The sequence below is a fragment of the Rhinolophus hipposideros genome (assembly GCF_964194185.1).
Source record: "Rhinolophus hipposideros genome assembly, chromosome: 21".
Lineage (NCBI taxonomy): Eukaryota > Metazoa > Chordata > Mammalia > Chiroptera > Rhinolophidae > Rhinolophus > Rhinolophus hipposideros.
Window position 1 is genome coordinate 48,909,060 of NC_138067.1, and position 24,179 is coordinate 48,933,238.

General features: G+C 41.7%; 1 protein-coding gene and 1 pseudogene across 2 annotated transcripts; one reads left to right on the forward strand and one right to left on the reverse strand.

The window, feature by feature from the left end:
• Positions 1 to 89: 89 nt before the first annotated feature.
• On the forward strand, positions 90 to 23,753 carry LOC308490576 (uncharacterized protein). The gene is made up of 4 exons (XM_081033022.1): positions 90 to 371; positions 1,799 to 1,925; positions 5,188 to 5,277; positions 22,102 to 23,753. The coding sequence occupies exons 1-4, from the start codon at positions 153 to 155 to the stop codon at positions 23,736 to 23,738; spliced, it is 2,073 nt and encodes a 690-aa protein (XP_080889148.1). The 5' UTR covers positions 90 to 152; the 3' UTR covers positions 23,739 to 23,753.
• LOC308490587 (short transmembrane mitochondrial protein 1-like) lies at positions 9,576 to 10,028 on the reverse strand (annotated as a pseudogene). The gene has a single exon. The product of its transcript is annotated as a short transmembrane mitochondrial protein 1-like (transcript).
• Positions 23,754 to 24,179: the final 426 nt, after the last annotated feature.

The following is a 24,179-nucleotide window of genomic DNA, read 5'->3' on the forward strand; positions in this document are numbered from 1 at the left end:
GGACAGGGGCGTTTCCTGCGGCGGCCGGCTGAGAGGGACGGGATTTCCGGTCTGTCTGTGATAGACGTCATTTGCATGCGACGGTTTCGTCCACGCTAGTTGTGCGGAGGGGATTGCTTCTCTGTGGTCGCTGCTAGTACGGCTCTTCGAAAATGAGCAGAAAGGAGGCTAAGAGTCACCTCCGCCCTTTCGAACGAGCCGTGAGCCTCCCTGTCAGCGGGGAGTGCGACAGTCAGTCGAGGTCACCCCGAGGGCAGGGAAGGGGTGGCAGTCGGCTGAGTCCGCGGGACCCGCCTCTGTCACCGCCTCTCTGGGCCCCCCTCTCTCCACAGGGTCCCGTGATGGCGGCGGCGTGGATAGACCCAGCACAGGTGAGTGGACATTGTTTTTGGTATTGCTGCTTCTCTGCTGGTTCGGAGAGGGCTCCTGCGCAGAGTGGAGGCCAAGTCAGCCATAGAATTCCTCTTTGTCCTTGTCGTTTATTTACAAGTGGAGCTGGCTTGTCACTTATCTCCAGCCTTAGAACATAAGAGACCGAATATGCAAATGTACAGTAGACAGACCAGATAGAAAAATAGAATTTTGACCCACAACCTGCAGCAACCTGCCAGGCAAATCAACCGCTTACCTACAAAAAACGACTCAGGAAGTCAGCCTGCTCTAAATCAACTAACCAGACGCCAGATTACTATCTTTAGTGACAGTCCACGAAGCTGAACAATGACTTCTATAACTGTCGGCCCAAGTGGCCAGGACTTGATTAATAACCAACTCTTTCTCTAATTGTTTCCACACTTTCACCTTAAGACCACAGAAAGACGTAACCACAGAAAGACATATGTGCAACCCTAACCAATTATGTAGTATGCTATGATTGTATGTCAGAGAGTTTTCATCATTGAAACATGTATCATCTGGTAGTCAGTGTTGAGGCCCTAGTTGATTTTTCTATCCTTATCTGTTATCCACAGTAATGTGAATTTATCCAGCACCTGAAATGAGTAATATTGCATGGTTCCTGTTAATTTATTAGGAATTGAAAAGTGTTTAATTGAAATATTAAGAGAACCGATAGAGAGGATGAAGCTAGAAAGCAGAGATGTGAACACTGAAGGTGTGGGTGAAAAACCATGAGCCAATGTCTCATAACATTTAAATGATAGATCTGCAGTGATGGGGCTGTGCATCCGAGAGTGGGTGGAGTGGCTGAATTCTTTATATTTAATGAGTGAGTCTGGTCATCACAGGGATGTGCTCCTGCATCTGATGGACAGTTCACATTAAGGAGAAAGTATAGAATATGGTGGTGGGAGTAATTACCAAGGCAATTTCCATGTTTTTAATCAGGAAACACTGGTGAAAACGATGACTTATGAACTGGGGACTTGTCACTTCAAGACATAACGTGAAGCCCTCAACATGGGGAAGGCACCTAGCAGGACCAGTGAGGCTCAGGTCTTGCTGTTGTTACTGTTATTGGTATTATAATTATTTCCTCAGTCCACTGAGGTCCTAGAGACTTTACTGTCTGCATCTTCCAGTCCATATGTCCTTGTCTTTTGTCATTTTACAATGTCTTAAGCATAGGAGGCTTCTCTTTTACACCGTTAGTCCAAAGCATTGTCCACCTTGCTCGTGAGCCCAGGGTGGAGCTCGTCCCTCAGGAGGTGTTCGATGATTAGGGCCTTGATAGCTACACCTTTACCACGATGCAGAGTGAACTCTGATTGCATGCCAGGAGGCCATGCCATCAGGCCAGCCAGGAGGCCAACTCTGTTACCTCTACTTCACATTCCAGGTGTCTGTGACCTTTGAGGATGTGGCTGTGACTTTTACCCAGGAGGAGTGGGGGCACCTGGACCCGGCCCAGAGGACCCTGTACCAGGAGGTGATGCTGGAAAACTGTGGGCTCTTGTTGTCTCTGGGTAAGTCCTCCCCACTCTGCTATGGGGGACACCTGCCACTTCCTTCATTCCACCCTCTGGCTCTATCTTGGCCAGTCAAGAAGGCCCCAGGAGCCCTCCCTCCCTCCTACCACCAGGTTCAGTCATTTTCTAAACTCATTTCTTCCTGCCTGGTCTCCTGGTCTCTCTTGAGCAAGAAACAATTTCCCTCTGGCACCTAGAAAGTGGTGGAAGGAAATGGGGGTGTTCTGTAGAACCCAAAGGCAGGATATCCAGTCGGGCCCAGTGAGAGACTGGTATAGGAATTGGGGACCACCAGGACTACGTCTTGGTCCTGGGTCTCCTCTCCTGGCTTCTCTCTGGGTCTTCTCGTGTCACTCTATGCACAATGGTTTTTACTCCTCAGCAAGTTTGTGAGGGGACTGGCCACCTCGGTCTCAGCTCTCTGTGGCCCCAGATTCCTTGTCTCTACTTCTTTGCATGTTTATATTGTTTCTTTTTCTTACTTTGCTGCTGGGCTCCCTGGGGCATCCCTGAGGCAGGTGAATGGCCACACGAACCCATACTTCCCAGGATCTCTCACTCCAGTGTCCAGCACAGACTGGCCTGTCTGTGGTTCTTATTTCATATTCCAGAGAGGGATCTGACTGAGCCAGCCTGCTCAGCTCAAGCGTCACCTACAGGCCAGTTGTCAGGGCGGTGAGTGATAGGATGTTGTCCAAGAAGAGGGTGAGCAGGCAGACCCCCAGGAGGCCTTTGCCCTCGTTGCTACCGGGTATTATTCCGAACAACATGGTCTTTGCTATGGGCCTTCTTTATTCTCCTGTGCCTCCATGATCGTCTCTTGTTTCCTAAGTCCAGGGCCAAAGTCCTCTCCTAGCACAAGAGAGAACAGTTAAGAGTGGCAGTTTTATCCCCCACGCGACATTTGGCAATGTGTGCAGTCACTTTTCCTTGTTCCGCCCTGGGGTGGGTGGTAATGGCATCTAGTGAGTAGGTCCAGAGGTACCATTAAATCCAGCAATGGACAGGACAAGCCTCCCCCACCCCCACCCCACCCGCTGCCAAAGGATTGTGCAGTGTAGGGTCAGGATTGCCGAGGTCGAGAAACACCAGCTTAGGTGTTTTGTCTGCTTAAAGATGGTCACTGCAGACCACTCAGCTTGAGGGAATGGAGGGATGAAAATCCAGGGTAAGGCATGCCTATTTTGACAGAACTGGAATCATGTCCTATGTCAATCAGAAGAGATAAAACACAATTAGAAAAGTTTGATAGATTAAATATTTAAAAAGTTTTAAAATAAAAGTTGCCCCATCTGGCCCTGCTGACTCTTCACCCCCTTTCCATGCTTTCCTAGAGCTCACGCTGCCCATCATGCTGGGTTGCTTGCTAGTGCCTATGCACATACCTCTTTGTGTGTCAAGGAAAGTGTTTCCCATTTATTAGAGCAGTACAGGATTCCATTTTTATTTTATTTTATTTTTATTTTTTATTTTTTTAAGAAGGGCACAGCTCACAATGGCCCATGCGGGGAACGAACCCGCAACTTTGGTGTTATCAGCAACACACTCTAACCAACTGAGCTAACTGGCCACCTCCCATGATTCCCTTATATTTATTTATTTATTTATTTAAATTAATGAAGTTTTTTTTTAAACTTTAAGTATGGTTTTCCAGGACCCATCAGCTCCAAGTCAAGTAGTTGTTTCAATCTAGTTGTAGAGGGCACAGCTCACAGATCCCATGTGGGGATCTAACCTGCAACCTTGTTGTTAAGAGCACTGCACTCTAACCAACTAAGCTAACTGGCCGCTCCCAGGATTCACTTTTAGAAGCAATCTAAGAAAAATAAAAATTGGGTCACTTTAAGAAAAGTGATTAATAGTCACAGCTTGTGGTCCATGGAGCACCGGTGGCATGTTAGGCCTGTTCCAGGCACTGTTCCCTCTCCACCCATTTAATTTCATGGCATGCCAGGCCACTGCAAAGTCAGGAAAACTTGGCCACTGCCAACTTAACTTACCCAGTATAGAATATACACTTCATTTCATGAAGCTGTCCTCTATTTTTTTGTAGTAATCCTTTTTTAATGAAATGTTGAAGACAGTAGATAATATTTGATGTTCCTGTAAGTGTCCTTATGTGACCATATCACTATGTAGCATTCTCAGTTTTATTATTTTTTAGTGGTTAGGAAATGCTGAAGTCTAGAGTCACTGAGTCTGCCCCTCCCCTGGCCTGTTCTCTGAGGATGAATCTTCATGCTCACGTCCCTGCTTCCCCACCATCCTGCACTTGGTCTCAGGCTACTGGCCCCACATAGTGGTGTTCACTGTTTCCTCAGTAATGGAGTGTTTGGGAGACAAGGGTCTGGAGCCAGACCCTTGCTGTTCACTCCAGCTCTGCTCTTTAAAAACTGTGGCCCTGGGCAAGTTACTGAACCTGTCTGTGCCTTCCTGTGCTCATTGGTAAAACGGGGTGATAATGATATCTACTTTCCAGGACTGTGGCAAGAGTAAATGGGTAACTTACGCAGAGGGCTCAGAACACCTTGTGTGACCCCGTTGTGTGCCGGTTAGCAACTGAAAATCACGCTACCACCACGACTAGTTATTCTCATAAGATTCTTTTGGTCCTTGTGTCTGGACTCGGCACCTTCTGGAGCTGAGTTGTGTAGCTTTGTGGTTATAGCACAGAGCAGAGGTGGCTAGACCTGGCTTGCATATTGGCTCCGCCACTCACCACTTCCGTGCTCCTTGGCAAGTCGTGTTATCTGCTCGAGCCTTGGTTTCTTCAGTGATAAAATAGTGTTGATCACAGTATGTACTTGCTGGGATGTTATGAGGAAATCCTGAGATACAGAATCCTCATGTCTGTGGTCCGTAAGAAGAACGATATAAAACTTAGTTTAGGATCTAAAAAAAGACCTAGATCAATGAAGACACATACCTTGTTTTGAATGAAAAGAGTCAATATATTAAATATATCAATTGCTTAAATCACTCCATAAATTTATTTCAATTTTGAAATGACATAATTCATTAAAGCTGTTTGGAATATGATTGTACTGTCTATATATTAGTTTTTGGTTTAGTTTATTTATTTTGGTTTATTAGGAATAAAAACTCCATGTCAGTATGGCATATTTTTGGTTTCCAGCATTTTGCGTGGATGGGAGCAGCTTCATTCTGAGGTCTTGTTCACATCCTGAAGTCCTTGACTAGACTGACAGGTTTTATTTCTTTTCACAGAAATCCTTATGTGCTCTTTCTCCATGAACAGGGTGTCCTGTTCCCAGACCTGAGCTGATCTACCAGCTGGAGCAGGAGCTATGGACAGTGAAGAAAGACCTCTCGCAAAGCACCTGTCCAGGTAGGAGCCAAGATGTGGGCAAGTGGGAGACCCTGCAGGCTTGAGACCTCGAGGAGACTGTCATGGATCCCTGGGGAAGTGTCTTGTGGCCTGTCTGGTGGTTTGGAAGCCATGGAGCCCTTTGATCCATGGGCCCTCTGACCTCATGGAGGACAGAGGTGTGTGAGCTAAGATCTGTCTTAGGTTCAAAGCCTGACTTGCTGACTCCCAGCTCTGTGGTCACAGCGAAGTTACAGGATCTCGCTGTATGTTCGAATAAGCTAAAACTAGCTACCAGATCAGACAAACTCCAGAATCTCAGTGCGCAGCATATGGAAACTGTTTTTCTCACTCCCCCTGGGGTGGGTCCATGTGAGTCAGCGGGGAGCTGTGTACCACACAGTTATTTGGGGACCCAGGTCCTTTCTGTCATCAACATTTGGCTTTCATGTTGTCCTGACATCCTGCAGCTGGCAGAGGAGAATGGAGAGGGGAAGGGGGAATGTCACACCTACTCCCACAAACATCTGGTTCCCATCACATCCCCCTGACGAGAAGTAGGCATTCAGGCCCACTTGGGTGTGTGGAAGTGTGGTGAAGCTGTGTGTCCAGTTTGAGGAGCGCAGGGTTTGGTGAGTGTTGTCTGCTACACTCAGTGTGTTCCTGGAAGATGCTAGTAATCATGTTTTCTGTGTCATGGGGTTGTTTGGGGCTGTAAGCATTTATGCATAAAACTGCTTAGCACGGTGTCTGAGCCATAGGAAGTGGTTCATGAAAAGTAAGTTGTTGGTACTATTTATTGCATCAACTGAGAAGGTCATGTTGGCATTTTTCTTCATTCTATTAATGTGTATGACATTGATCAGTTTTTGTATGTCAAACCTTCTTTGCATTACAGGAATAAACCCCACTTGGTAATGGTATGTTATCCTTTTCATATGCTGCTGGATTCAGTTTGATAATTTTTTTTCCTTTTTTTTAAAATTAAATTTTATTTTATTAGTTTCAGGTGTACAAAACAGCATAATGATTAGAAATTTATACCCCTCACAAAGTGATAACCACCCCAAGTCTGCTACCCCTCTGACATCATATGTAGCCTATTACAATCCCGTATTTCCTATTGTGTACTTTACATCCTGTGACTATATATATATATATTTGTATGTAATTATATTGACGTTCAATATTCTATATCAGCTTTAGGTGTACAGTGCAGTGGTCAGGCATCTACACGATCTATGAAGTAATCCACCCGATACGTCCAGTACCCTTCTTACACCCTACATAATCTTTACAACAATATTGATTATATTCCCCATACTGTATTGCACATCCACATGACGATTTTGGGACTACCAATTTGTACTTTCTAATCCCTTCACCCTCTCCCCCATCCCCAACACCCCTCCCATCTAGGAACCATCAGTTTTTTTCTCTGAATCTATGAGTCTGTTTCTGTTTTGTTTGCTTTATTCTGTTCTTTAGATTGCACATACAAGTGAGATCACATGGTGTTTGTCTTTGTCAGTCTGTGTTTCCCTGAAAATAAGACCTAACCGGACAATCAGCTCTAATGCGTCTTGGAGCAAAAATTAATACAAGACCTAGTCTTATTTTACTATAAGACCCCGTCTTATATAAGACCAGGTCTTGTATTAATTTTTGCTCCAAAAGACACATTAGAGCTGATTGGACGGCTAGGTCTTATTTTTGAGGAAACGTGGCAGATCCATCGATGTTGTTGCAAATAGTAAGATTTCATTCCTTTTTTTTTTAATTAAAGTTTATTGGGGTGATAATTATTAGTACAATTACATAGATTTCAGGTATACAATTCTGTATTACATCATCTATAAATCCCATTGTGTGTTCACCACCCAGAGTCAGAAATTTCATTCCTTTTAATGGCAGAGTAATTCTCCATTGTATAAATGTATGACAATTTCTTTATCCAATTGTCTATTGTTGGGCATTTCAGTTGTTCCTATATTTTGGCTATTGTGAATAGCTCTCCAGTAAACATAGGGGTGCATATGTTTTTTTGAATTGGTGTTTTGGATTTCTTTGTATAAATACCAAGGAGTGGAATTGCTAGGTCATAAGGTAGTTCTATTTTTAATTTTTTGAGGAACCTCCATACTATTTTCCATAGTGGCTGCACCAATTTGGAATCCCACCAACAGTGCACAAGGGGTCACTTTTCTCCACATCCTCGCCAACACTTGTTTGTTGATTTATTGATGATAGCCATTCTGACAGGAGTGAGGTGGTATCTCAGTGTGGTTTTCATTTGCATTTCTCTGATGATTAGTGACATTGAACATCTTTTCATACGTCTCTTGGCCATATGTACGTCCTCTTTGGAGAAATGTCTCTTCATGTCCTCTGCCTATTTTTTAATTGGGCTGTTGGTTTTTCTTTTGTTTTTTTTTTTAAAGATTTTATTGGTGAAGGGGAACAGGACTTTATTGGGGAACAGTGTGTACTTCCAGGACTTTTTTTTTCCAAGTCAAGTTGTTGTCCTTTCAGTCCTAGTTGTGGAGGGCGCAGCTCAGCTCCACGTCCAGTTGCCTTTGCTAGTTGCAGGGGGCGCAGCCCACCATCCCTTGCGGGAGTCGAGGAGTTGAACTGGCAACCTTGTGGTTGAGAGCCCACTGGCCCACGTGGGAATCAAACCAGCAGCCTTCAGAATCAGAAGCACGGAGCTCCAACCGCCTGGGCCCTGGGCTGTTGGTTTTTTTGATGTTGAGTTGTATGAGTTATTTTTTGTTTTAATTAATCCCTTATCAGATGTATCATTGGCAGATATCCTCCCATTCAGTAGGATGTCTTTTTGTTTTGTCGATGGTTTCCTTTGCTGTGAAAAACCTTTTTGGTTTGATGTAGTCCATTTGTTTGTTTTTCCTTTTGTTTCCCTTGCCTTAGAAGATATATCAGTAAAAATATTATTAAGGGTAATGTCTGAGGATTCACTTCCTATATTTTCTTCTAGGACTTTTATGGTTTCAGGTTTTACATTTAAGTCTTGAATCCATTTGAGTTTATTCTTGTAAATGGCTTAAGAAGGTGGTCTAGTTTCATTTTTTTGCTCATATCTGTCCAGTTTTCCCAGCACCATTTATTAAATAGACTGTCTTTACCCCAATGTAAATTATTGCTTCCTCTGTGATTAAATGACCATATAGGCATGAATTTATTTCTGGGCTCTGTATTCTGTTCTACTGATCTATGTGTCTGTTTTTATGCCAATAACATGGTATTTTGATAACTATAGCTTTGTGGTATAATTTGATATCAGTTAGCATGCTACCTCCCACTTTGTTGTTGTTTCTCAGGATTGCTGTGGCTATTCGGGGTCTTGTAAGGTTCCATATAAATTTTAGGATTATTTGTTTTAGTTCTGCGAAAAATGCCATTATTTTTATAGGGATTGCGTTGACTATATTGCTTTGAGTAGTATGGATATTTTAGCTACATTAATTCTTCCTATCCATGACCATGGTATATGTTTCCATTTGTTTGTATCTTCTTAATTTCTGTTTTCACTGTCTTATAATTTTCTGAGTACCGGTCTTTTATTTCCTTGGTTAAATTTATTCCTATGTATTTTATTTTATTTATTTTTAATTTAAAAAAAAAGATGTTATAAAGCTTTATTATAAAGAATAAAAAGGAAAAAGAGAATTGAAAATACTTAATGATCACTTAACACTGTTATTTGTGCTCCATCAAAATCTAACAATCATGCCTTTTTCAAACCTATATATACAATACAAACTTTTCTACAACTACCAACTTTATTTTCTTCAGGGAGGAGAGGTTCATATGAAGGGAGTGGGGAGTATTCTTAAATCAACAAAAGATTACTGTCACAATAATCTAATTCAGAAGAAGAAAAAATTGAAATTAAAATCCTATAGAGATGGAGAAGAAAGGGCTAGGAACAAACAAAATAAACAAGCAGTTGGTAGCAGGAAATTAACAAACCAAGAAAAATTGGGGTAAGGGAAAGAAAAAACTCTAGGGAACTGATTTATATATAATTTTTTTCAAAATAGTTTAAAATGTAATTTTTTACTGTTTTTCCACATTTTCTTTATTGAAATAATTAATTCATTTGGGAGGGACAGCAATGGACAAAAATATACCTAATAAAATATTTCTGTTAACTGAAATGTGTAAAATTCCCAAGTCCAAATTTAGAAAGGAGGAAAAAATCAGAATAATGTGCTCAGAAGTATCCAAGTTTCTCAAAAATATTAACAGTATATGTACTGTCTATTTTTTTTTTTTTAATTAAAGGTCATGTTTACTAATCTAGCACCATAATTCCAGTTTTAGGACCTCTCAAGCGGCTGGAAGGAGGAAGGGAGGAGGAGAGGATGTTAGAAAAGTCAGGATAGTTCTTAACTTGTGGCCCATTTGCGCTCTAAGGCAACGCAGGGTCTGAGACTGGAAAGAAACACAAAAGCTTTTGGTTTGGATGGTAAAGGAGGCCCTCGAGAAGAGCAGACTCAGTGTACGGGCATCCTGGAGGAAGTGTTGGAGGTGGCCTCATGAACTAGGGGGTTTCTTCTTCGCATCCAAATCCTTTTTAATGTCTTCAAGTTTTTAAGCCAGGTTTGGTATGTCATAATTCTGAGCCAGATACATTCCAATCAGGTTGCCAAAAGTAAATCCAAGCAGGAACTGCAGCATGATGTCGGCGAGGGAGCGAAGCGCGGTGGACGCTCCTTGGGCCGTTCCTACCCAGCCTCCCCCGGCGCGAGGGGCCGAACCCGCCCACTGTCTATTTCTTAAATGTCTCCTTGGACCTTTCTGCAATACTCCTGCTTCACTTCACTACCTTTTCTGACCTACTGATATTCTCAAACCAGCACAGTCTTTAAAAAAGAAGGAAAAGAAAGGAAAAAAGTACTTGAATAGCACAAATCCTAGATTTAAAAAAATAAAGTTCAATGACCAAAAAAGGATTCTAAAATCAATTACATTAGCCCTCGTAAATAAAAGTACTATATATACTATTCTGGCCAAGGCTGAAGTTTCTCTGTGACCATTAAGAATGCCAGATGAGTAGTTAAACATTTGAATAAAGTATTTTCAAGCTCTTGTTTATAGGCGAATTACTGACATACTAACTGAAAATAACTCATCATTAAATGAGATACCTATAAATCTCTACTTGACATTTTATTAAACTGCAGTAAGAGAAATTCCATTATCTGATTCTGGCAAATGTAAATATTCAAGAATGGTAAAATTTAGGGAAATGATCTGAAACAGGTATCACCTGTTCCTGTTTTTGCATCAAATTAGGAAATTCTTGGAATCACTAGCAGTGTTCCAAGGTGTCTCTCCCATAATTTACACTTAAGTTATAACTGTGGGTTAATTATAGGTTTGTTTGTTATATTTTCCGGTAACTTGTGTCTACATATATTTCTGTCATGTTGAAAGATGTCATATATGTCCCTAAAACTGAGCCAAAGAATTTGAGAAGGGAATTAGTTCAGTAACTCACATTTTAACCTCCAATGGATTCTGTCTGAACAGAATGTGACTTACAATAGGCAATTTTCATAACTCAGTCTGAAATGAATGATCCAAAGGTCAGGGCTTTGGGATGCTGCTGTACTCCCAGTTCCTTGAACCCTGTTTGGCACTTGGTAGCACTCAGTAAGTGTTTGCTGAATAACTATTCAGATTGAATAAATCTGAAAGACTTCAATAAGTTTTCTTTCACTATTTCTAAAATATAAAATTTATACCATTGTAGGTAAAAATCTTAACATTCTCCTGCCTTTAGGCATAATGAATCAATCTCCCACTCTCAAAGATCTCAAAAATGTCAAGTGTGTTTTGTTTGGAATGTTTGAGACATTAACAAACCTCCTTGAAGCTTTTTTTTTTTATCTTTTAATAAGACAATGATAAAGAGATGGTATTTATTGTCATAACAAAGGACTAACTGTGCTCTAGGCCCTAGAGTCTAGGAAAACACTAAGTATAACAGTAGATTTTACAATAAAATTTCTTCAGTTTTATCCAAATATAATAAAAACTTGTTAGAGTTAGAAAACAAGCCACTATATAAGTATATGTATAAAGAGTCTTTAAATCTCTTATTAGTGTATTCTTTGGTAATTCTTACCAGTTTCTGGCTGACAAAATGTATACTGGCTGACAGAGGAAGAGCCCATGTTAAAGTCTTCTGGGCTCTGTGCTTCTTTAACAATTATAGCTTCTTCTTGATTTCCAGTTTCTTCTAACTAGGTGGCTCAAGTGTAACAATATCAGAATCATCACTGACAGTTCCAAAATAGACATTGTCTTCAGGTCACTTTTCGTCTCCCGCAAGTGCCGACTTCGTTTTGTCCAAAGCTGGATAAACAGTTTCTCCCACTAATATAGTGCCATTTTCGCTTCTCTCTCCTTGCTCTACCTGCAGTACTTGTAACTCCTTTTGCTCTAAAGATGAATACTCTGGGGTGAGCTCACAGCTGTCACTGGCTATACCATGTTCAGAATTCACCTTCTCTTTATCAGACCCCTCATGATTGATGACAGTCCAACCACAAGATGATTAACTGTCACTGGAGTTTTCAGACATTTTTTAGGTCTGAAGGGGCAGCGCCACCTCCACCCCACTGCGCTGACTGTCACTATGGCAGGGGTCATAGCTGTATTTCATTTTTTTATGCAATTTTAAATGGGATTGTTTTCTTAATTTCTCTTTCTGATACTTCATTATTGGTGTATAAAAATGCAACTGATTTCTGAATATTAATTTTGTATCCTGCCACTTTATTAAATTTTTATCATTTCTAATTGTTTTTTGATGGAATCTTTGGAGTTGTCTCTATATAGCATCATGTCATCTGTAAATAAGGACAATTTTACTTTGTCCTTTCCAATTTGGATGCCATTTATTTCTTTTTCTTGTCTGATTGCTCTGGCTAGAACTTCCAGTACTAAGCTGAATAAAAGTGGTGAAAATGGGTATCCTTGTTTTGTTCCTGATCTTAAGGGGAATGGTTTTAGCTTTTCCCCATTGAGTATTATATTAGCTGTGGGTTTGTCATGTATGGCATTTATTATGTTGAGATATATTTCCTGTATTCCCACTTTACTGGGAATATCATCATGGATGCTGGATTTTGTCAAATGCATTTTCTGCATCTACTGATATGACCATATGATTTTTATTTTTCATTTTGTTTATGTGGTGTATCACGTTAATTGATTTGCGCATATCGAACCAACCTTGCATATCAGGAATGAGTCCCACTTGATCATAGTATATGTATTTTTAATGTATTGCTGAATTAGTTTTGCTAATAGATATATACGTGTGTGTGTGTGTGTGTGTGTGTGTGTGTATTTCCTTCTTCTGCTCCCCCATCTCCCCACTCTGGTTCAAGCCGTTGTTCTCAGTCTAGTTGTGTAGGACACAGCTCCCTGGCCCATGCTGGTATTATGAGCCTTGCGCCCCCCATCCCCCCACAGCTCAGGCAGTTGGTCACCTGTTGTCAGTCGGCTGCTCACAGCAGCCCACGTCCGCTCACGCTGACCTCTGGCTGCTCAGCCCAGCTCCAGGGAGAGCTGTTGTTCACAATCTTAGCTATAGAGGGCACAGCTCACTGGCCCATGTGGGAACTGAACCGAAGACCTCAGCGTTAGGAGCACGGTGCTTCAAACACCTGAGCCACCGGGCCGGCCCAGTTTTGCTACTATTTTCTTGAGGATTTTTGCATCTATGTTCATTAGGGATTATGGTCTGTAGTTTTCTGTTTTGTAATGTCTTTGTCTGGTTTTCGGATCATGGTAATGGTGACCTCATAAAATGAGCTTGGGAGCATTCTCTCCTATTTGATTTTTTTGAATAGTTTGAGGAAAATAGTTAATTCTTTTTTGAATGTTTGTTAAAATTCATCTGTAAAGCCATCTGGTGCAGGACTTTTGATTTTGGGAGCTTGTTGATTACTGATTCAATTTCATTGGTAGTAATTGGTCAGTTCAGATTTTCTGTTTCTTCTTGATTGAGTCTTTGAAGATTGTATTCTAGGAATTTATCCATTTCTCCTAGATTGTCTTAATTTGTTGGTGTATTGTTGCTTATAGTATTTTCTTAAATTTTTTTGTATTTCTGTGGTGTTGGTTGTCAGTTCTCCTCTTTCATTTCTAATTTTCTTTATTTGGGTGCTGTCTCTTTTTTTCTTGATGAGTCTGGTTAAAGGTTTGTCAGTTTTGTTTATCTTTTCAAAAACCAGCTCTTGGTTTCATTGATCTTCTATATTGTTTTGTTTGTTTGTTTGTCTCTATTTTGTTTATTTCCACTCTGATCTTTGTTATGTGCTTCCTTGTACTCCCTTTGGGCTTATTTTGCTGTTCTTTTTCCAGTTTCCTTAGGTGGAAAGATGATTGTTGGATTTGAGATTTTCCTTGTTTCTTTAGGTAGGTCTGCATTGCTGTGAATTTCCCTCTTACGACTGCTTTTACTGTGTTCCATAGATTTTGGGTCATTGGGTCATGTTTTCCTTTTCGTTTGTCTCAAGATGTCTTCTGATTTATTCCTTGATCTCATTGTTGACCCACTCATTATTTTGTAGCATGTTATTGAGTTTCCATGTGTTTGTGTGTTTTTCAGTTTTTTTCTTATAATTGATTTCTAGTTTCATACCACTGTGGTCAGAGAAGACACTTTATGTGATTTAATTCTTCTTAAATTTATTGAGACTTTTTGTGGCCTAACATGTGGTCTGTCTTTGAAAATATTCCATGTGCACTTGAAAAGAATGCATATTCTGCTGCTTTGGGGTGAAATGCTCTAAAAATATCAATTAAATCCATCTGGCCTAGTGTGTCATTCAGGCCACTGTTTCCATGTTATTTTCTGTCTGGAGGATCTGTTCATTGGAGTCAGCGGAGTGTTAAAGTGTTCTACTATGATTGTGTTACTATTGATCTCTGTCTTTGTGTCTGTCGATATTTTATATATTTATGTGATTCTGTGTTGGATGCATAGATGTTTATTAGGGTTTTGTCTTGTTGGATTGATCCTTTTATTATTATGTAATGTCCTCCTTTGTATCTTATCATAGTCTTCGTTTCAAAGTTCAATTTTGTCCAATACAAGTATTGCTACCCCAGATTTTTTCTCGTTTCCATTTGTGTGAAGTATCTTTGTCCATCTCTTTACTTTCAGTCTGTATGTGTCTTTTGATGTGAGGTGGGTAACTTGTAGACAGCACATGCATGGGTCTTGTTTTCTTCTTATGCATTCAGCTACCCTATGTTTTTTTTTAGATTTTTTTTTGCGGGGGGAAGGGGAACAGGACTTTATTGGGGGAACAGTGTGTACCTCCAGGCCTTTTTTTCCAAGTCAAGTTGTTGTCCTTTCAGTCTTAGTTGTGGAGGGTGCAGCTCAGCTCCACGTCCAGTTGCCGTTGCTAGTTGCAAGGGCCACAGCCCACCATCCCTTGCGGGACTCGAATCAGCAACTTTGTGGTTGAGAGGACACGCTCCAACTGAGCCATCTGGGAGCTCAGCGGCAGCTCAGCTCAAGGTGCCGTGTTCAATCTTTAGTTGCCCACCATCCCTTGGGGGACTCGAGGAATCGAACTGGCAGTCTTGTAGTTGAGAGCCCGCACTCCAACCAACTGAGCCATCTGGGAGTCAGCTCAGCTCAAGGTGCCGTGTTCAATCTTTAGTTGCCCACCATCCCTTGGGGGACTCGAGGAATCGAACTGGCAGTCTTGTAGTTGAGAGCCCGCACTCCAACCAACTGAGCCATCTGGGAGGCAGCTCAGTTCAAGGTGCCATGTTCAATCTTAGTTGTAGGGGGCGGAGCCCACCATCCCTTGTGGGACTCGAGGAGTTGAACCGGCAACCCTGTGGTTAAGAGTTCCCACTGGCCCATGTGGGAATCGAACTGGCAGCCTTCAGAGTAGGAGCATGGAGCTCCAACTGCCTGAGCCACCGGGCCGGCCCTACCCTATGTTTTTTGATTGGAGCATTTAATCCATTTACATTTAAAGTGATTATTGATAGGCACATAGTTACTGCCATTTTATTATTCATATTTTTGATCTACTGCTTAAATAAGTCCTTAGAACATTTCCTGTAATAATGGTTTGGTATTAATGAAGTCCTTTAGCTTTCTTAGCTGGGATTTTTTTGTGTGTGTCTCTATTTCAATTTTAAATGATAGCCTTACTGTGTAGAGTAGTCTGGTTGTAGGCCCTTGTTTTTCATTACTTTGGATGTTTCCTGGCACTCCCTTCTGGCCTGCAAAGTTTCTGTTGAGAAATCAGCTGATTGTCTTATGGGAGCTTCCTTGTGAGTAGTTCGCTGTCTTTCTCTTGCTGTTTTTTGGATTCGCTCATTGTCTTTAACCTTTGCCATTTTAACTATGATATGTCTTGGTGTGGGCTTGTTTGGGTTCATCTTGTTTGGGATTCTCTGCGTTTCCTGGGCTTGTATTTCTATTTCCTTCAATAGGTTGTGGAAGTTTTCAGTTATTATTTCTTTTTTAATGATGAAATCTGAATTAAGTCTGTAATTTATAGTAGTGTACCAAGATTATTTTCTTCTTTTTTAAATAATTTTATTGGGAAAGTGTGGTTCTCCAAGGCCCATGAGCTCCAAGTCGTTGTCCTTCAATCTAATTGTGGAGGACACAGCTCAGCTCCAAGTCCAGTTGCTGTTTTCAATCTTTAGTTACAGGGGGTGCAGCCCACCATTAAATGTAGAAATTGAACCAGCAACCTTGTTGTTGAGATATTGTGCTCTAACCAACTGAACCATCCGGTCGCCCCTCAGTTATTATTTCTTCAAATAGGTTCTCAATCACTTGCTCCCTCTCTTCTCCTTCTGGTACTCCTATGATGCAAATGTTCTTGTGCTTGATGTTGTCCCACAGATCCCTTAAACTATCTTTATTGTTTTTTATTCTTTTTACTTTTTCCTGTTCCACTTGGGTGTGTTTTGCTACCTTTTCTCTAAATCTCAGCTTCATCTGATCTGGTGTTGATTCCTTCTAGTGTGTTTTTCATTTCAGTTATTGTATTCTTTATTATGGTTTCTATGTCCTTTATGCTTTCTGTCTCTTTGTTGAAATTCTCACTAAGTTCCTTAAGCATTCTTATAATCAGTGTTTTAAACTCTGTCTCTGGTAGATTGGTGGCCTCCATTACATTTAGTGCCATTTCTGGAGGTTTCTCCTGTTCTTTTATTTGGGACATGTTTATTTTTGTTTCCTCATTCTGGCTGCTGCTCTCTGTTTACTTCTGTATTAGGTAGTTGTCCTATGTCTTTCAGTTGCTGGGGTAAACTTATGTAGTATGTGTCCTGGGTAGTCCGATTGCACAGTCTCCCTGATCTCCTGTGCGTGTGTTCCAAGAATGTCCCTTGTGTGTGTTCTGTTGTAGTTGAACCTTGATTGCTTTTGGCACATCAGTAGGTGGGATTGACTTGCAGGTTGAGTAACCGTGAGGATTGTCTCTACCCACAGTGTATGAGCTGCTCTGTGGGGTCTGACCCCTCAGAGGAGGCTTTGCCCTTACAGACTCTTGTGCCTGTTGAAATCCCCCCCCCTTTTGGGTGTGCTGCTTGTGGGGCTAACCATGTAGTGCTCTGGTGTGTTCTGAAGCTGGCCTCTGGGTGTGTTGTTTCTGGTATCTTTTGGTCGGGTATCCAGACAGCAGGCCCATTTCAGCTTCAGGTGGTACCTGCCCATGGCTCTCTGGTAGGAGCCTCAAAGCTGTCTGTGCTGGACTTGGAGGGATGTGGGGTTGGCCTCACTGTGAACTGAGGCTGGGTTCCGCCAATTGTGGGCCTGAGGCAGCTTAGCAAGAGGCCCAGGGCCCCCTAGGCCTCTCGCCACCTGCCAGCTGCCCATAAGGCCTAGTTGTTTAAAGAGGCTTCTGAGATGCACGTGCCTGGCTGGTTGACCCCATGTTGAGAGTGCCCGTGGTGATACAGCACTAGCTGGGTGGCGTGGAGTTCAAGGAAGTCACAAGACATGACTGGTTTTTACAAAGTTAATGCAGATTCAGTTCTTATGCCAGTGCCTAGCCTGTGACCACCTTGCACAGCACCCGCCAAACACTGAAGCCAGCCACCACCTCAAGCTTGCAAATTCCCAAGAGTTGCCCCTGAGTGGATACAGCACAGGTTTTGGGTCACTGTCCACCACTGGGGCTATTGTGGATTGTACACTGCTGTAGAAAACATCTGCAGCTTGTGGGATTGGGCCAGCCACCCAGGTGCCCAGAGTGCCCCAGCAGTGCAGCTCTAAGTAGGCGGGGTAGGATTACAGGGAGCTAAGGGGCATGGTCCGCGGTTATAAAGTCAGTGCAGTCTCGGCTCCTGCACTGGTGCTGGGCCTGTGTCCACCCTGCAAAATACCCCAAGAATAATACGACTAGCCACTGCTTGTTTCAGGCCTGCTACTGCCTGTCTGCACAACAGTGCATGTGTTGGGTTACTGCCCTCCAGCAAACACAGGCTGCCACAGGCCCTCTGCCCGCTTTAGTCTGTAGCCTGTGTGGCGGGGTCAGCAGCCTAGCAGTCAAATTGCCTGGGCGACATAGCACCAGCTGTGTGGAGGGTGGGGACCCAGGCTGTCAACAAGGCAGTGCACATGCACAGATTCCACCAGACCAGTGCATCACAGTCTTGGCCTTTTGGGGGAGGGCTTAACCCTCAAAAGATGGTGTCATCCTGTAAGCCGCACGTGTGTCAGGCTCCACACAGGGACAACAATGGCTCCTGTCCCTTTGTCTCCAGCACCAAAGTCACTCAATTCAGCCCTTCCCCGAGTGTCTCTGGGACTCCCTAGCTGCCACCTCTCCAGCAGAAATCATGAGTACCCATGAGTGAGTGAGTCCATGTGCCGGCTCCACAAGAGGGTGTCATGGGTTCCACCTGGCTTCCATCCCACTGGGAAGGGCAGACAGAGTCCTCATTGACTTTCACTGCCAGATGTTATGGGAACTCCTCTTTCTGGCACAGGACCCCTTAGCTGGGGAGCCCGGTGTGGGGCTGGGGGTCCTCTCCCTCTTCAGGGGTTACCTCTGCTAATGAGGTATCCCACCTGGCATTCAACCTCTCTCTGTGGATTTCACGTCTCTGCTCCTCCTATCAGTCTTGATGTGGCCTTTTCTTTATATTCTTAGTTATATTCATTCTCTCAGTTTGCTAATATTTTATTGCGGATTTTTGCATTGGTTTTCATAAGGGATAATGGTCTTGTACTGGTAGTGTCTAGTTTTTTTGTACCGGTAGTATCTGTGAGCGTCGGTCAGCCACTCACAGCAGCTCTCGCTGGCTGCCATCCACTCACTGGCTGCTGGCTACTCACGCTAGCTACCAGCCGCTCATGGCAGCACACGGTAACCCACTGCAGCACACAGCAGCCCACGATGACCTCTGCTGGTCACTGCAGCGCAGCTCCAGAGAGAGCCATTGTTCACAATCTTAGCTGTAGAGGGTGCAGCTCACTGGCCCATGTGGGAATTGAATTGGCGACCTCGGTGTTAGTAGCATGGCGCTCCAACCACCTGAGCCACTGTGCTGGCCCTTTTTTTTGTTTTTTAATGTAAGCATGTGTAGCTACAAATTTCCCTTTTACCACTGCTTCCACTGCATGCTGTAAGTTTTGGTATGTTAAGGTTTTGTTGTCATTAGGAACGAATCATACTTAGTATGATATCTTTTTAAAGCTATTGAAACTAAATTTGTGGCCTACCATAAGGTCTACTCTGGAAAATGTCCCATGTGTCCTTGAGAAGAATGTGTATGCTATTACTGTTAGGTAGAATGTTACATGTTTATTAGCTTCAGTTGGCTTATTATGTTATTTAAGTTCTCTGTTTCTTTCCCTATCTCTTGTCTGATTGTTTTATCTATTATTGAGAATGAGGTATTGAAGTGTTCATCTATTATTATAGAGTTGTCTCTTCCTCCCATTTTCACACTTTCTGTTTCACATATTTTTATATCTACAACTATGTGTTTACAATTGTTACACCTTCTTGTTGTATTATACCTTTTATTAATATAGTCATGTACTACATAATGACATTTTGATCAACAGTGAACTGCATATATGATGGTGGTCTCATAAGTTTATAATTTCTTTATAACCTTTTATACTGTATTTTTAATGTATCTTTTCTGTTTAGATATGTTTAGATACCCCAATACTTAACATTGTTTTACAGTTGCCTACAGTATTCAGTACAGCAACGTGCTGTATATGTTTGTATCCTAGGAGCAACAGGCTATACCATACAGCCTAGGTGTGTAGTAGGCTCTACCATCTGGGTTTGAGAAAGTGCACTCTATGACTTTCATACAATGAAATCACCTAATAATGCATTTCTCAGAATGTATCCCCGTTGTTAAGTGATGCATAACTCTATATAATGTCCTTTATTGTCTCATAACCTTTTTTATTAAAAATCAATTTTATCTGATGTTAATATAGCCACCCCTGCTCTCTTCTGGTTCGTAGTTGCATGAGATACCCTTCTCCATTCTTTTACTTTCAATCTATTTGTGTCTTTGGATCTAAACTGAATCTCTTGTAGACAGCATATAGTTGGATCATGTGGTTTTACCAATTCTGTCAATCTCTTGTCTTTCATTTACATTTAATTTACAGAGTGATTACTGATATGGAGAGATTTTTGTCATTTTGATATTTGTTTTCTACATGCATTATGGCTTTTTTCTTCCCTCATTTCTTGTATTATTGTCTTCTGTGTTTAATTAATTGTAGTGAAATAAGTTTAAATTCCTTTCTCATTTCCTTTCGCAGATATGCTGTAGGTCATTTGTTTGTGGGATTATATTTAACATCTTAAAGTTAAAACATTAATTTGATTTTGTACCAGCTAAACTTCAATAACATAAAAAAAAATCCTCCTCTACAACTGTCCGCACCCCTTTCCCAAATTACATCTTTACATATTGTATATCCAGTAACTTAAAGTAATTGCTCTCTTAAATGCATTAGTGTCTTAAGTTATGTAGCAAACTACGTTATAAACTGTTACAATAATACTTGCTTTTAGATTAATAATTTTAAAAAATTCATCTTCTAAATCATGTAGAAAACAAAAGTTGTAGTTATAAATCATTGTTAAAATAACACTAGCTTTTAAAATTGCCTATGTATTTACCTTTATCGAGACTATCATTTCTTCATATGGCTTTGAGTTACTCTCTAGTGTCCTTTCATTTCTAGTGTCCTGCAGGACTCTCTTTAGAATTTTTTGCAAGGCAGGGAACATCTTAATTTCTCTCTCACTGTTGACAGTTTTGCCAGATATAGGATTCTTGGTTGACAGGATTTTTTTCTTTTACACTTGAATATATTGGCTCATTCTCTTCTGGCCTCCCAAGTGTCTGGTTATAACTGTGCTGATATTCTTATTGAAGATCCCTTTTATGTTTCATGTTTGATATTAAGATACTCTCTCTATCTTTGGCTTTCAAAAGTTAGATATCATTCTTCTCAGTGTGAGTCTATTTGAGTTCATCTTTCTTGGAGTTCTTTGAGGTTCTTGGGTGTTTATATTGATGTTTTTAATGGAGTTTGGGAAATTTTCAAGCCATTTCTTCAAATATTCTCTCTGATCCTTCCTCTGTCCTCCTGGGAATCTCACATGAGTATATTAATTCACTTGGTGGTATATCACAGGTCTTTAGGTTCTGTTCACTGCAGTCTTTTTTCCTCAGACATGAGAATATCCATTGTCCTATCGTCAAGTTTGCTGTTTTGTTCTTCATGCTTAAATCTGTCTTTGTGGCCCTCTAGTGAACTTCTTGTTTCACTTATACATTTCTGCTTCAGAAATTCTTTTTGGTTTCTTTTTAGGTTTCCTAGTTCTTTATTGATATTTCCATTTTGTTTATACAGTGGTACCTCAGTTTTTTAACATAATCCATTCCTGAAGACCATTTGAGTTCTGAAACATTCGAAAACTGAGGTACGGTTTCCCCATAGACAGTAATGCAAAAAGAATTAATCTGTTCCAGACCTTTAAAATCAACCCTTAAAACTGCAAATTTAGCATGAATTTTACTATAATGATACCATAGATCCATAAAACTTATAGCGTTTGTAAACCAAAATTTTCATCAATGGAGACCTTTGAAAATTGAGGTACCACTGTACATAATTTAAGTCTTTGTCTAGTAAGTGTGCATCAGGTGTTTTTCTGGAACATTTTTGGAGGGGATCCAAACATAAGCTACCATATTCTCAGGGACTCATTATCCTCCTAACATTGATATATGACAATAAATGCATGAAGTATTGCCAACCTAGAAATTTCAACTGGTTTCAGGGTCCAAATTTGATTGACTTATTTCATAAGCACAATGGATTGACTCTACCCACATGACTCAGTCTCTTGTCCTCTCATCATCTCTTTCCAGAGGCCCAGTTGTTATCTTACAGCTCAATGCCCCAATCCTTTAATCACATGGTTAGTATTTCAAGTGTGACCAGGACTTGCCCTGAGTCATCTCTTCAGCATAAACTATCTACAGGACCGAGTTAGTTACCTATTTGCATAAATATCCAATCTGGAATTGACTGTGTCTGCTCTCTAACATTGTGTTCCGTAACTCAGCTACTCCCCTGGGTCTCCTATTCAAGGTGTCAACAGTCCAGGGACCAGGAAAGAAATTGCAATCGTGGGATTCAGAGGTAGCAAAACAACAAATACAGAGGCACTGTTTTCATCTTCATTTTTTTCACTGAAATGCTAATATTTCTTCTCTATTGGCATTACTAACAGGCCCTATTGTGTATTGAATTTCTTTCAGATGACAAAGAAAAACCCAACACCATAGAAATTACCACTTGTGAGCCAGCCTTGTCCAAGGCAGCCTCACTTCAGGAACAATTAACAGAAGGAGCTGGAGCCCCGGAAGACTCCCAGTTAGACCAAACCAAGGATCAGAATGGGCCATTGGAATTACAAGAAGGATACTTGAAACCAGAGGTAGACCCCCAGAAGGAGAAGATCCCTAGGAAATCTAAGTCTGAACATGATGGCTTAGGGACAGCTGATGGTGTGTGTTCAAGGATTGTACAGGAGCCAGTCCATCCAGGAGGTGCTGTACTTGACCATGACTCATACAGATTAGGTAAAGATCCCATTGTTCAGGAGGAGGAAAATATCTTTAAATGCAATGAATGTGGGAAAGTTTTTAACAAGAAACGCCTCCTTGCTCGACATGAGAGGATTCACTCAGGAGTGAAGCCCTATGAATGCACAGAGTGTGGGAAAACCTTTAGTAAGAGCACTTACCTCCTTCAACACCACATGGTCCACACAGGAGAGAAGCCCTATAAGTGCATGGAGTGTGGGAAGGCTTTTAACCGTAAGTCACACCTTACACAACACCAGCGGATTCACAGTGGAGAGAAGCCCTATAAGTGCAATGAATGTGGAAAGGCCTTCACCCACCGTTCTACTTTTGTCCTCCATAATAGGAGCCACACTGGAGAAAAACCCTTTGTGTGCAAAGAATGTGGAAAAGCCTTCCGCGATAGACCAGGTTTCATTCGACACTACATTATCCACAGTGGCGAGAATCCCTATGAATGCTTTGAATGTGGCAAGGTCTTTAAACACAGGTCATACCTCATGTGGCACCAGCAGACTCACACGGGGGAGAAGCCGTATGAGTGCAGTGAGTGTGGGAAAGCCTTCTGTGAGAGTGCAGCCCTCATTCACCACTACGTCATCCACACGGGGGAGAAGCCTTTTGAGTGCCTTGAGTGTGGGAAGGCCTTCAACCATAGGTCATACCTCAAGAGACACCAGCGGATCCATACGGGAGAAAAGCCTTATGTGTGCAACGAATGTGGAAAGGCCTTCACCCACTGTTCCACTTTTATCTTACATAAAAGGGCCCACACTGGAGAAAAACCTTTTGAGTGCAAAGAATGTGGGAAAGCCTTTAGCAATCGGGCTGACCTCATTCGACATTTCAGCATCCACACGGGGGAGAAACCCTATGAGTGCAGTGAGTGTGGGAAGGCCTTCAACCGCAGGTCAGGCCTCACAAGGCACCAGCGGATTCACAGTGGAGAGAAGCCCTATGAATGCCTCGAATGTGGGAAAACCTTCTGCTGGAGCACAAACCTCATTAGACACTCCATCATCCACACTGGAGAGAAGCCCTATGAGTGCAATGAGTGTGGAAAATCCTTCAGTCGCAGCTCATCCCTGAGTCAGCATCAAAGGGTTCATTCTGGGAGAAATCCTGTCAGTGTAACAGAAGTTGGAAGACCCTTCACAAGTGGACAATCCTCAGTCAACCTCCAAGAACTCCTTTTGGGGAAAGACTTTTTGAATGTAACCACTGAGGAAAATGTTTTACCAGAAGAAACATCTTACTCAGAGTCTACTCATTCATACCAAAGAGAAACCCCACAATTTTCTTCCGTGTGAGAAAATGTGTTGGAGGGTATCAGTCGTCGTCTCATGAGTCATACAGGAAATCGACGCTGTGTAGAGTCCTATTCTACATCTGAGAATTCATCCAGGAGAGTGACCCAGTAGTTATTATGCACTTAGAAAATGTTCACCTACATCTGTCTCCTTAGTTTATACTGCAGTGTTATCTCAGGAATTTTTTTCTTTTTAAAGAAGGGAGAGACTTAGAAGAGAACATGAACTACAGTTTCTTTCAGACTGCTTGCCAAGCCTGTGGCACTTTGATTCCTTAGTTTAATTGGCAGAAGGAAAGTTTTGTTCCAGAAGTAAAGGATATAGGGTCTTTATGTCTTGTGCATACATTCATTACTGTCCAATGTCCAGAGAGTTTGCCAGTTCAGGGCAGGTCTGGAAACTTTCATTGAACCTCTTGTTTGTTCTAAAACATTGTCTCAA

Coding starts and splice junctions, on each gene's coding strand:
- LOC308490576 (XM_081033022.1), top strand. CDS start 153: ATGAGCAGAAAGGAGGCTAAGAGTCACCTCCGCCCTTTCGAACGAGCC. Junction 1,926..5,187: donor TGGGCTCTTGTTGTCTCTGG/GTAAGTCCTCCC, acceptor CTCCATGAACAG/GGTGTCCTGTTCCCAGACCT. Junction 5,278..22,101: donor CTCGCAAAGCACCTGTCCAG/GTAGGAGCCAAG, acceptor AATTTCTTTCAG/ATGACAAAGAAAAACCCAAC.